The 14,644-nt window shown below is 36.6% G+C and overlaps 1 protein-coding gene and 2 long non-coding RNA genes across 4 annotated transcripts in view; 2 read left to right on the plus strand and 1 right to left on the minus strand.

Moving 5' to 3' along the window:
* LOC309642871 overlaps positions 1–14,644 on the plus strand; it is a 367,193-nt gene that overhangs the window by 226,075 nt on the left and 126,474 nt on the right. The gene's annotated exons all lie outside the window — the stretch shown is intronic.
* Positions 1–14,644, plus strand: part of LOC309642866 — a 242,639-nt gene that overhangs the window by 179,170 nt on the left and 48,825 nt on the right. The window lies entirely within an intron of this gene.
* VCL (vinculin) overlaps positions 1–14,644 on the minus strand; it is a 97,091-nt gene that overhangs the window by 40,167 nt on the left and 42,280 nt on the right. For both annotated transcript variants that reach the window (XM_082424922.1, XM_082424921.1), the window contains exons 3-6: positions 4,901–5,051; positions 4,613–4,721; positions 1,577–1,699; positions 2–162 (exon numbers count right to left, since the gene is read on the minus strand). In XM_082424922.1, the coding sequence (XP_082281048.1) occupies positions 2–162; positions 1,577–1,699; positions 4,613–4,721; positions 4,901–5,051 (544 nt within the window). The remainder of the gene's footprint in view (position 1; positions 163–1,576; positions 1,700–4,612; positions 4,722–4,900; positions 5,052–14,644) is intronic.

A 14,644-nucleotide genomic window follows, 5' to 3' on the forward strand; every position in this document is an offset into this window, starting at 1 on the left:
CCTTGCTGGCCCAGGCATCTTCGTCCCAAGAAGTGAGTTGTAATACACGAATGATCTCATTAATTTCAGCGCTCATCTTTTCTACAGTAAAATTACGATTTTTCAAAGCTTCTTCAATTCCTTGGTTTTTTGAGTTTTTAGTTGTTACAAAAATCTTCATAGCTGTAAAAATAAACAAAAGATCAGAAACTAAGCTTGGAATTTAATCTTGCTGTATTACAATATTCACACAAGATGTTCCACACTGTGAACATGTTTTGGGCTTCTAACGTCTTAAAAAGAATATGAAAACAAACACTGCAGGTCTGCCATTAAAGTTCCAGTATCAGCAACCTTCACTGTTAAGAAAGCTCAAGGTACAAAACATTGCCACATCATGATCAGAAAACTAATTTAACATACATATACTGAAGATCCACAGTCACAAAATATCCACTATCCTTCTAAATCAACTATCATCCCAGCCCTAACACTGGCCCCATCAAACACAAACCTAATGGGACGAGATAAAAACAGTCAGTAAAACTGTAACCAAAGTATGCTGCTTGACCCAATCCTAGTGGAAGATCCCAAAGTGTTGAGTTTATCTTCCATGATTTCTCTTAACATATAGCAGGGACTATCTAACCCCTAAAAGTGAAGAAGAAGAAAATAATAACGAAACATTAGAGAAGAGAATATCTTCTTATAAACTAACTAAAATTATAAAAACAAAGATTAATCAACACTTTATTGAGTTACCCAGATTAGAAAGAAAGATTCTTCCCAACAACCTTTCTGCCATATGGACCAGTTGGTCTCAAAAACATATTTTTGAGAAGATTATAAGGCGCTATTTACAAATTTTTGTTTTCTAGTTCATGTGAGGGCTTTCTGAACTCTTACACTCACATCTCCTATTTTAGCTACTACTTGAAATTACAAAGCAGGAAGGCAGTAGCTGGCGGATTACAGTGACATGCATTATAAAATTCTGAAAATAAAGCTGCCTTCCGAGACTTAAACCAACTAACCCACAAATTGACTAAGATAATTTACATAAACCATGAGATGTCTGGTACATACTAGACACTCAATAAGTGCAACTCCCTTTTGCTAGTTGAGAGATCAGCCACCATGTTCGCATTTCTGGGCTCTGCCCAATGGGAGCGTGGTCCTAGTTGGTGTACACCACCTGCTCTTTAACATAGAGAAGAGTTAAATATCTTCTAGGAAAGGGCTGTGGGTTCACTTCCTTACTATACAGTGCTCTATAATATCCATTCCAGCTCCTAAATGTTTTTTCTGAGTACAAATAAAGGTGTCAAAATCCATACATCCAAAACTAGAGTTTCTAGAGGAGAAAAGGGCCTGTTAGAACTTCAAGAGAACAGTACGAGGCAACAGGAGAGCAGTTTCAAACAAAGAGCAAGAGAAGGAGAGCATTAGAGAAGATAAATACTGGTTCTTAGCTAATCAGCTGCATTTTTATTCAGGCTGAAAGACATGCAACTAAACAGCAAAAGAAAATAAACATCAGAGTTTAGAACATGTTAACATGTTTTTTCCTGTAAAATAAAGTACAGACAGAAAATACCTGAAATGAGAACTGGCAGCAACTCCTTCACGGTGTTCATTGAGTTCACCAACATCACTCGGTGCTCCTGATGAGTCAGTTCCTGCTGCCTCTCATCAATCATCTTGGCCATCTTAGTCATTCCTGGGGCACAGGGAATAAATTGTGCAGAGTGAGCAGTGGAACAATCCAGAGTCTGGCTTTCTGAGCCTAAATCCATTATGAATTACTGTGAAAGTCCAAACATAAAAGCCATTAAACAACAGATACTATCACCGAACTCTAACATTTATGACATAGAATTTTTCAGGACAGTTCTAAATTAATGCAACTTTCTTCTTCTCATTAAAAGCAATTTATTAAATATAAATCCTAAATGTGACATAATTTTCACACATCTGACATAAATACATGCACAAATATTTTTTAAATGTTGAAATTAGTAAATATATATTTGAAAAAAAATTCACAAGTGGGGGGAAAAATACTTTGCCTGGTTACCATACCAGCTTTCATGCCATGTACCCAGCCACTGAGCCTATGTGTATAAGAATCTCATGTGAGCCTAGTACAGGCACACCTCAAAGATACTGCGGATTCAGTTCCAGACCACTGCAATAAAGTGAATATCATAATAAAACGAGTCACAGGCATGTTTTGGTTTCCCAGTGCATATAAAAGTTATATCTACACTATACTGTAGTCTACTAAGTGTGCAATAGCACTATGTCTAAAAAAACAATGTACATACCTTAATTTAAGAATACTTTATTGCTAAAAAATGCCAACTATCATCTAAGCCTTCAATGAATCATAATCTTTTCAGTAGTAACATCAAAGATCAGTGATCACAGATCACCATAACAATATAATAATAATGAAAAAATTTTGAAATATTGTGAGAATTACCAAAATGTGACACAGAGACATGAAGTGAACAAATGCTGTTGGAAAAATGGCACCAATAGACTTGCTTGAGACAGGGTTGCCACAAACCTTCAATTTGTAAGAACGCAGTATGTGTGAAGCGCAAGAAAGTGAAGCAAGGTGTGCCTGGGCTAAGAATCTAGCGGCTGAAAAAAATCTTAAGAATTACAATAATGTGTTTTGTTTTCATCTTTAAATTTTTCTGTACTTTCCAATTTATCCAAAATAAGGATGTATCACTTTTATAATTAGAAACAAATAAAAATAATTATGGGGGCTTCCCTGGTGGCGCAGTGGTTAAGAATCTGCCTGCCAATGCAGAGGACATGGGCTCGATCCCTGGTCTGGGAAGATCCCACATGCCATGGAGCAACTAAACCCGTGTGCCACAACTACTGAGCCTGCGCTCTGGAGCTCATGTGCCACAACTACTGAAGCCCGCGCGCCTAGAGCCCGTGCTCCGCAACAAGAGAAACCACTGCAGTGAGAAGCCCGCCCACCGCAATGAAGAGTAGCCCCGCTCGCCGCAACTAGAGAAAGCCCACGCACAGCAATGCAGCCAAAAATAAATAAATACAATAAATTTTAAAAAAATAATAATAATAATAATAATTATGGTGATGACAGCCTTTGAAAGCATCTGGTGTTTTGGAGTTAGCATGCTAGCACGTTTTGTTTACTTTGGTTATTATTCAAGGGTACTATGTGATTCTCTAACACTTTGGTTTTCAAACTGCTCTTAGAATTTCTTACGCAGGTTCACAGATTGTCAAGGGGCACCCAAAGGGAGATGGAAAGGGTGGGGCTGCCTCTGCTTCATCCAGAGTAGCTCCATTTCTGTCTTTTATATGTTGGGATTCTGCAAAGATTTTTTTTTCATTATTTCATTAGATTTTTTTATTGAAGTATAGCTGATTTACAATATTAGTTTCAGGTATACAGCATAGTGATTCAGTATTTTACAGATTATACTCCATTAAAAGTTATTACAAGGTAATGGCTGTAATTCCCTGCTATACAATATATCCTTGTTGCTTGTCTATTTTATTTTATTTTTTAATTGGAGTAGAGTTGCTTTACACTGCTGTGTCAAGTTTCTGCTGTACAGCAAAGTGAATCAGCCATACATATACACATATCTCCTCTTTTTTGGATTTTCTTCCCATTTAGGTCACCAGAGAGCACCGAGTTCCCTGTGCTATACAGTAGGTTCTCATTAGTTATCTATTTTATACATAGTAGTATATATATGTCAATCCCAGTCTCCCAGTTCATCTGCATAAGATTTCATTTGAAGAAATAAAATTTCTTCACAGTGCTAGGAGAAAGTTTAAAGGGTACTGCTCTAAAGCCATTTCCCAGCGATTTTCAATGACAGCTCAGAGAAATTCTTAACTACCATAAGTTTACAGGATGACTGCACTGAAACCTCAAGAAAATACACTTTATGTAAGACAAAAGAATTTTATAAGATAATATGTGATTCTTAATACTAACAAATTAAACATCTGATATGTCTTGTCATTGGTCTCATTCATACTTTAAGGAGCCTCAAGTTCATGTTGTATGTCTATAACACCAAAAGCTGGTATCTGTTCATGTATTTTGAATACTGAATTCTCAGATGACTACACAATCAGAGATTTAGCCACAGAAGTTCTTCTCTCCTTCTAGGTCTGATTATATTATGCAGCCTTGGGCAAGGGCATGAATCCATAATAGTAGGCAGGCTAATTAGCAAGCTAAGAGGTCACAGAGAGCTACAGGCCAGCTGGCAGATAGTGAAGGAATGCTGTATAATGTGGAATGAAGAGGTCAGGATTCAGGGTGACCTTAAGCACTGCAGTAATAGAAAAGTATTTCCTACATTCTCCAGCAACATTTGCAATGTCTAGTTTAGTTCATTAGACAGGGCCAGGATCTGTAGAAAGCAGATTCAGCTTTCAGAGACAATGATATCTCTTCAGTAGAAGCACAGAGTCAGCTCCATCAACAGAGTAGAGACAACTAAAAGTTCAATGCATCATTACCTATCTTCCACAAAAAAAGTAGGGAGGAGTGCCCCTTTCCTCTTGATCAAACATGGACAATCCATAAAAAATTCTGTTATAAAAGTAGAATATGACTAACCTGGTCCAAGATTCTTTGTGTAAGTGACCAAATCTTCCATAGTTTCCACCACCTCTGCCACTGTAAGATATTCCAAAATTCCTTTGCAAACTCTAATAATTTTACGAACCTGAAAATATATTTCAGAGTATTCAGTCAATTGAGTAAACGATAAGTAGAAAACACAATAATTCAGATGTATAGCTAGTCAACATTCTGTCATCCTAAACAATCCTCAATCCTCCATTATTATCTTTAAGGCTGGGCTTTTTGTCTGGAAGAGGTCTGCATGGGCCTCAGGTTGCCTACCTCAGCCTCGTCGAAGGTGAGGAGCAGGTCTGATGTGCCGGAGAGGATGCCCCTTGATCCATCAATTAGATAATCTCGAGCAGGCACTGAGTAAGGGTCTGACTGAAGCATCTGGGCTGCCTGGACAAGCTTGGTGCAAGCATTCTCCACCCTGTGGGGAGGAACATGGAGTTAACTCACTGGCAGAACCAAGCAGAAGAATATCACATGCAAATGCAAAGAATGTAAATGGACATAAATTCACATTTTTTTCCTATATGGAAAATAGCCAAGACCAATTTATAATAGAACCTAAGTTTCCAGCTTTTAAAATTTACAATTAAGGGCAGCACATTCTTTCATTCACTGCGCTAAGCCCTGGTTCTTCATTATTTCCTGGCAACAAAAAATAATGAGAAAAAGTTTTGGACCTTTTACTTTAGGTTGCTATATCTCTGTAACTCCTTTGTTTCCTTCCTGTTCACCCTATATACACTGCCATTAAAAGACACTTACACAAAGAACTGATATCCCTGACAACAGTTTCAGATTCAACATCTGGAAATAAAATACCAAAGCACTGTGTTAAGTGAAATTTAATAATCAGACAAACCAAAGAAATAGGAGGAAACACAAAGCAAAAGTATGAGGTAATGCATAAATTTTTCTTTCATCTAGCCAAATGGATTTGTTTGACAAACTGGACAGTTTGAAAACAACCCTATAAAACTATGCTGTTAATTAAAATGTCACTGGCATTAATAACTGAATCAGTTAGTAATAGTTTAATATAATATAGTTTAATAACACAGATGACCTGATCAGCCAAAGGTATCTTTTTTTTGGGGGTGGGGTGGGGCGGGACAGGTCATTTAAAAAAGGAACCCGAAATGCATAAAGCAAGTATTCTCCTTGACCCTCTTGTACTACTAAAATGTATTCATTCATTCAATTATTCTTCTATACAGAGTTGAAAAGGACCTAACAGATCATTTCCTCATATTCAGTCAATTCATTATGTTATCACTGAGTAACTTACGTGCAACAAATTACTTTAAGTTAAAATATTTAGCCAAAATTACACATTCTTATTTGGAAACACAGAAAATGTCCCATGCAAATAAAAGCCCACTTCACAGCGAGTTATATCAAATGAAATAATATAAAAACTCAACAAGTATAACACAGTCTTGCACTGTTAAAAAATAGAATTAAACCAACATATCAATTTCAACTACATAAAAAGCATTGGGCTATGGACACTATAGGTATGTATATAAAGATGCAAAAAACACTATTCTAACTCTCAAGAAGCATACTTTGGTAATTCACAAACTTCAGAGCCATAAGGCAGCACATAATAAATATCAGCAAAGAGCAAGACCTCACTGATGTGGCTTTTGATCAGTCTTAGATGACTGGTTATTTTCTGTTCCTTTTAAATTTTTAAATTAAAATTAAAATTTAATTTGAAATTACATTTTATATATATATATATATATATATATATATATATATATACCCATACATATGACAAAAACATATACACATATATAAAACCCTAAGGCATACAGTGAAAATTTTTCTTCCCTCCACTATCTCCTAGGCATTCAAATTCCATCTACTTGCAACCAATGTTATGTGTTTCCTCTGTATTCTTCAAAATAAAGACACTTTATGCCCAAAGAAACAAAAACATAGGCTTCCACTTTTTTTACACAAATAGGATCATACTATGCATACTCTCTGCATTCTGATTTTTTCACTTAATTTAACTTGGAGATGTTCTAGTAGAAGTACCCAAAGAGCCTCCTCATTGTTTTATACAGCTACATAACTAGTCCCTAATTTATTAGCCTGCTGCAATGAATCACCTTGAATAAACGTCTTTTTTTTTTTTTGGCCGTGCTACATAGCTTGTGGGATCTTAGTTTCCCAACCAGGGATTGAACCCGGGCCCCGGCAGGGAAAGCCCCAAGTCCTAACCACTTGGCCACCAGGGAATTCCCAATAAAAATCATTTTTAAATGTATATGTCTGTAGGATACTATCTAGAAATGGAACTGCTGAGTCATAGGCGTGGACATTAATAATTTTGACAAATGTTGCCATATCGCCATCCACAGAAGTTATCAATTTACACTCCCACCACAGTGGATGACAGTACCTGTTTCCTCACAGATTCAACAACTCAATGTATAATCAGACTTATGTATCTTTACCAATATGATAGACCAAAATCGATTTCAATATAGTTTGAGGTGAAATTTATATAATATACAATTAGTAATTTTAAAGGGTATAATTTTCTGTGTGCTTGAAAAGAATGAGTTTGCTCTAATTTTTAGGTGAAATATTTCACATATTCTATTAGCTCAAGCTTGTTAATTGTGCTGTTCAAATCTTCTATATCCTTGCTGATTTTTTTGGTCTGTTTTATCTATCAATTACTGAATGATAAAATCTCGCACCATAACAACAGATTTGTCCATATCCCCTTGCAGCTCTGTTTTTGTTTTATATATATTGAGGCTAACTTATTAGGTACATATAAATTTACAATTATTATATCTTTCTTGTAATCTGAACCTATTTATCATTATGTGACACCTCTCTATATCTCCAATAATGTTTGTTGCTGATATTAATATTGTAAACCAGCTTTCTTTGACTATTTTATTTGACTGGTATATAACTTTCTAACTCTCAGTATCCTTATATTTTAGATGTGTCTTTATAACTACATATATACATATAAGTACACAGTTTTAATCCAGGTTAGCAACTTTTAACTTAATAACTTAGCTCATTTAAATTTATTATTATTGATATATTTGGGGGGGCGGATTGAGAGTCTTTTTCTATATTTTTCTTATTCCCTTTACTATTTTATAGGTCATATACTTTATTTTTTATTACTTTTGTGGTTCATTAAATAGTTTAGCATGCATACTTGGCATGGTAACAATCTAAAATGAGTCAATGAGGACTTCGCTGGTGGCACAGTGGTTAAGAATCCGCCTGTTAATGCAGGGGACACGGGTTTGAGCCCTGGTCCGGGAAGATCCCACATGCCGTGGAGCAACTAAGCCCATGTGCCATGACTACTGAGCCTACAATCTAGAGTTCACGTGCCACAACTACTGAATCCCACGCGCCTAGAGCCTGTGCTCCACAACAAGAGAAGCCACCACAATGAGAAGCCTACACACCGCAACGAAGAGTAGCGTCCTCTCGCCGCAACTAGAGAAAACCCATGCACAGCAACGAAGACCCAACGCAGCCAAAAATAAATTAATTAATTTTTAAAATAAATAAATAAAATAAAATGAGTCAATAATTTTACTTCCTCCCCAAACAACAGAATGATCTTAACATACTTAATTCCCAATCATCCCTTTCCTGACCTTTATGCTATTGTTTTCAAGTTTTGTTTCATGTTTATGTTATTGTTTTCAGGTACAAAATGCTGTATCTTTTATTTTCAACTTTTAAATCTTGTTAGGCGTTACATTATTATATAAGTCAAAGTTTGTTTATATTTACCAACAAACTGTCCAATATGTTGGCTAATCATTCCCTCTTGTATCTCAGGCCTTATACCTGGAATCATCTGACTATTGTCTGAAGGACATTCTTTAGCATTTCCTCTAGTAAGAGTCTGCTGGTGACAAAATATATCCATTTTGGTTTGTTTGAAAATGCCTACTTTGTCCTCATCCTTCAAAGACTACTTCAGTAGTACAGAATTCTGGTTGACAACTATTTTATCAGCACATTGAAGGTATTACCTCACTATAATTTGACAACAGAACCAGAAAGAGATGTAACAGAAGCAGAGGTTGGAGTGATGCGGGCTATAAGCCAAGGAATTCGGACAGCTTCTAGTGGCTGGAAAAGGCAAAGAAATGGATCCATTCCTAGAATCTCCAGAAGGAACACAACTCTGCTAACTCATTCTGGGCTTCAGACCTCCAGAATTGTAAGATAAAACATTTGTACTGTGTTTGTTACAAGAGTAATATGACACTGGCATCCAATTGAAATTTACCAGGCATACAAAAAGGCATGAAAATACCACCCATAACAAAGAGGAAAAAACAATCATTCAAAACCAACCCAGAAATGACACAGATGACAGAATTAGTAGACAAGAACATTAAAATAGTTACTATAACTGTATTCTATATGTTCAAAAGCTAAAGGAAAGACTGAGTAGATAAATGAAAGATATAAAAAATACTGAAATAGAACAACTAGAGATACAAAAATACACTGGATAGATTACTAGCAGATAAGATATTGCATGAAGAAGATTATTGAAACTGAAGTGCTAGCAATGAAAATTATCTAAAATGGGAGAAAACAAAACTTAAAAGAAAATGAACAGAGCATCAGTGAGCTGTGGCACAACTCCAAGCAGCCTAATATGTGTGCAATTGAAGTCCCCAAAGGACAGAAAAGGGGACAGAAAAGAATATTTGAAGAAATAATGGCCACAATTTTTACAAATTTAATGAAAACTATAAAGCCCCAAGTCCAAAAAGCTCAGTAAAACCCAAGCACAAAAAATATCAAGGGAATTACAACAAGGTACATCATAATGAAGTTGCTTAAAACCAATAATGAAGAGAAAATATTAAAAGCAGCCAGAGAAAAATGAGACACTTTATATTACAGAGGAACAAAGATAAGAGTAACAACAGACTTCTCACTGGAAACAATGCAACCCAGAGAACAGTAGAGCAAAGTACTGAAAGAACTTTGAGTAGACCCAAAGAAAATATTTCAAAAATTAAGGCAAAATAAAGACTTTTTCAGCTATGTAAAGGTTAAAAGAATTCATCACCCAGCAGATCTGAACTATAAGAAAGGTTAAAGGAAGTCCTTCATGAAGAAAGAAAATTATACCAGATAGAAGTTTGGATTTACAGAAACAAATGAAGAGCACAAAATGGTAAATATGTGCATCAACATATAAACACATTTCTTCTTATTATTTAAATCTTTAAAAGATAATTGACTGACTAAAGCAAGAACTTTTTTAAAACACAAAGTTATAAAAAAGTAAATCTGATTCGGCTGACTAGTTAGACAATGAGAACTGGTTTTGCCAATGACTGTGGCAGATGTTTTCCACAAATTAAATGAGCTAAATTTACAGGGAAACATATTTAAGATGTGTATATAACACACAACATGGCAGAAAACACATGCTTTGCAACTAAACTTATGATTTAAAAATATTTAAATGAAAACTTTAAAATATTCAAGGTATTCAAAAATATTCAAGTGTTTCGAAAGTCTTTTAAGGATGTCAGCCACTTATTGAAGACCACTAGTTGAAGAGCACTGGCCTCCTGCTTCAAGGTATTTTTTTACAGCCATTCCCTCTAGCTGAAACACCTCTCCCCCTCTCCCTCTCTCTCCCTCCCTCCCTCTCTCTCTCTCTCTCTCCCCTCTTTTGCTTGACTAACCCCTACTTATTCTTCTAGGTGCCATTTTTAAATGACTGTTCCTTCATGAAACCATCCTAAATCTATAAGTACCTTTCTTATGTGCTCCCATGAGACATAAACCCTCCCAGTTTTGTTTTCTCTATCTCCCACAAGAGTGTAAGTTCAGCAAGGTCAAGGACCCTATATATCCTATATTCACAGAGTACAATCCTTGATACATAATAAATGCTCAGTAAACATTTATTGAATGAATGAATGGATTTTCACCAAGTACAGGAGATCATGAAACCATCTGGCCATAGAAATCATTAACTTTAAAATGTCACAAACTTAATTTTATTTCCAGGTAACATGAACCTTGATGAAATTATAGCAAACAAACATAAGCACCACAGAATGCAACTATCACACTACACCTATTTGAAAGGATACAGTTACTGCATAAGTGTTTCAAATTTGGAAAAAGCAAAAAATAAATGGAAGGAATAACCATCATGGAGAAAGGAAACAAGAAAAAAAAAAAAAAGATGAAATGGAAAAGCTTTACAGGAATCAATTTGATTCTCCACTAATGGTTCCCTTGTGTGGTAAAATGATAGGGCCAAAACAGACACTACGCCCTTTCCTTTTACCTACAATGAGACATCTGATCTGTACATTAAAATTTAATGGCATTCATAAAGCCAAACAAATCCCACCATGACTAACCAGTAGGCAGAAACAGGAAGGAGTCTGTCTTGTCTGTGGAAAATGAGATTTTATTTAAACATTCAAGCTGCCTGGCTTCTTAAAGTAATCTTCTACTTTTTAATACAAATCTGAATTTTTAAAAAGCATTTTAGAGAATGACAGTAGGGATAAAGTCCATTTCCTAAATAATTATAAATCTTGACTATATACTAATAATATTGATTCAGCTACTTTAAATCAATCAACTAGCACATTTTAAGGCTTCTCTCTGCCTCTGAGTCTTCAACCTAAATTAATAGGAAGCTCTTATGCTTTAGATCAATGGACCAATGACAGCCTCACAGGACCCACTCATACCCTCTAATCCATTCTTCACAGAATTACCACATGATATAAGCCCATACAACTTAAGAGATGGAAAGGTTCCAAACTACTCAGTTCCATGTGATTTCAATTATCACTAATCAAGACGCTTTAACTTATGCTGAATTTTTTATTTAAGAAAAATAAGAGGAAAACAGATCTAGAGATTATAAAGATTCACTGCCACAAGACATTTTTAAAGGTTCTTCTAGACTGCATCCAGAAGTGAGAATCTTAAATTCCTTTAGTTTAATTCTTTCATATATTTGTTCATTTAACATACTGAGGACCTACTACATGCTACACAATTCCTAGAACTAAATTTGTGGGGGTCGGGGGGGCACACTGCACAGCTTGGGGGATCTTAGTTCCCTGACCAGGGATTGAACCCAGGCCCACAGCAGTGAAAGTGCCAAGTCCTAACCACTGGACCACCAGGGGACTCCCTAGACTTTAAGTCCCTACTTTTAAGGGGTTACCACCTTGGTAGGACAAGACATACATATAAACAAATACAAATTAGTATTTAAAAGTATGCCCAGCACATGCTGAGGGGACACAAAAGTGGAAGTAGTCATTTTTACCTAAGAGATTAGGCCAGTTGTGGTAGAGAAGGTGAAGACGACACTGCTTCTGCCCTCAGAAGTTCAGCACTACTTATAATGATGATTCTCCTCACAGCATCTCTTTGAGTTGTTTTTCCAATGGAATAACATTCTCTCCGCTCCCCCCACCTCTCTCTCTCTCTCTCTCTCTCTCTCTCTCTCACACACACACACACACACACACACACACACACACACGAACACACACATGCACGCACACAGTCGAGAGTCCTTTCTGTGAACAATAACATGCATTTGCAATAGACCTGGTTTGACTAGGAAGGGCAGTTCACTATCACAAAGGACAGGTAACTTCCTCACCCTGAAGCCAAACAATCTCAGTCGGCTTCTGTCAAAATCAGTTATCGTGTCCCAGCTCACTGATTTAGATGAGGAAGGGAGACAGCTTTGGACAAAATAATACAGGCAGACCTTGGAGATATTGAAGGTTCGGTTCCAGCCCACAGAAATAAAGCAAATATCACAATAAAGTGAGACACACAAATGTTTTGTGTGCATATAAACACATATAAAAGCTATGTCTATACTCCACTGTAGTCTATAAATGTTATGCATATAAAAGTTATGTTTACACTCTACTGTAAATATATAAAAGTTATGTTTACACTCCGCTGTAGTCTATTAAGCATGCAATATCATCATGCCTAAGAAAAACAATGTATATACCTTAATTTTAAAATACTTTATTGCTAAAAAATGCTAACCATCATCTGACAATGTAGGGTTCCTACAAACCTTCAATTTGTGAAAAATGCAGTATCTGCAAAGCACAATAAAGTTAAGTGCAATGAAGCAAGGTACGCCTCCTTAAAGGAGAGAATCTGATGGGCCTATTTAGACATATACTGCTGCATAACTTTAAATCAAAAAGCTCTCTAAAACATTCAACAAGTTAAACTTTCACCCCACCCCCAAAAAACATGTTGGAGGGGGGTGGTGGAAACTACCCCATACCAAATTCACTGTTTTAATAAAACCTGACCTTAGACAGTATAGCCGTTTAGGTTATAAACACTGTCACAAAAAATGCATTCTGCTTACTAAAGACTGCAGTGCTATGGAGCAGAACACCTGAAAATCTGACATCATGGAAGTCAGATTACCCTGGAGCACATTCAAGGAAGCAGGTGTTTACATCCTGGGACCTGTCCTTTCGAGAGAGCTGGTCAGACCACAAGCATATCCGATCACAAAAAGCACAGACAACACTTGGTAGATAGGAAGGAAACAGGTGGGAGGAAGAAAGAACACAGTCAGCTGGTGGGTGAGGCTTTCCGCCACTGTGGCCATGGCACCCAGCATGTCCATTTCCAACCAGGCTGGCCCTGGCATAATTTATCTGGCAGGCAAAATCGACTGGCCGGGCTATTCCTGCTGTCTTCTTAACCCATGTTGAGACTCTCCTTCCCTTCCTATCTGGGCAGGGTCTCTGAGAGATCAAGAAAGGCCCAGATTACTTCCAAGTTTGAGAAGCCCATATTTAAAAATGAAGAAATGCCAAAACAGGGTCATAAACATGGTGGTATATTTAAGTCTTTACATTGAATAATTTTAATTGCATGATAAACATCTTCTTTTAAGAATCCCTCTCTTCCTCTATGACTACATATATCATTTGAAGAAAATATTGAAGTCTAGGCCCTTCATAAATATAAGGCCTGGGTGAGAGGCCAGGGGTTGGGGGTAAGGGGCAGGCCCTCACTCTGCTTCCCCACATTTAGAACCTAACCGCAGATCAGTAAAAATGACTGCTGATGACTCAAAGATTCTCCCTTCGCTATGTATTCAAGCATTTAAACTGTTAACCTGAAGAATGAGCTCTAATGAAATTCCAGGTATTAGCAACTGATAATGCAGTCTTTCTAGTATCCCTCAAATAGGAAGTATGGCCTCTATAATCAACTCATTCCATCCTCGTATCTTTCTGTGCATATACATATGATTTTAAAACTGATAATATATGTAAAGATTTCAAAAGACTCAGGGAGATGTGTGAAAATAAAGTATTCTTTTATATACTAGCCATTTGGCACTAATTTCACTTTAAAATAGCAAAACGCAGAGTCATTCCGTGGCTTCCCAGTACCAGCCAATACGCTTTGCTCCTGGCACTGCCATTTTGAGAAAGGTCAAGGAGTCTTGGCCATTAGTCATTGAGAAACCTGAGTGAAGGCTACAAGCAGTTACAGTTTTTAGGAGGGAGTTAGGAACACTGAGTACAATGACAAACTTTAATCTAGTTCAAGTAGCAAGTGCCCAGCACCAATTCACCCCTGTGTATACTGTGTGGTAACACTAAAACATGCTGTTCCAACCCTGTGCTCCTAGATTTAAAGATCCTACAGGCCTCATCCACAAATTATTCCTTTCCCTGACCTAACTCAGTGACAGTACTGGACACTGCATGTGTACACCCAAAACTAAAATTAAAAACCACAATGAGTCATACTGAAAACATTCAAAACCCTTTAACAGCAACACCACACTCTTTTTGCCAGAACATGTACATTGAGATAACAAAGCTAAAACACACATAAACATCAAAGGCTCACTAAATTCTTTTATTTCAGATGAGATTAGGAGGGTATGTAGCCAGTTTCAACTTCCCTTCAAACAAAACAGGATTC

The sequence above is a fragment of the Balaenoptera physalus genome, assembly GCF_965194825.1.
Source record: "Balaenoptera physalus genome assembly, chromosome: 14".
Classification (NCBI taxonomy): Eukaryota; Metazoa; Chordata; class Mammalia; order Artiodactyla; family Balaenopteridae; genus Balaenoptera; species Balaenoptera physalus.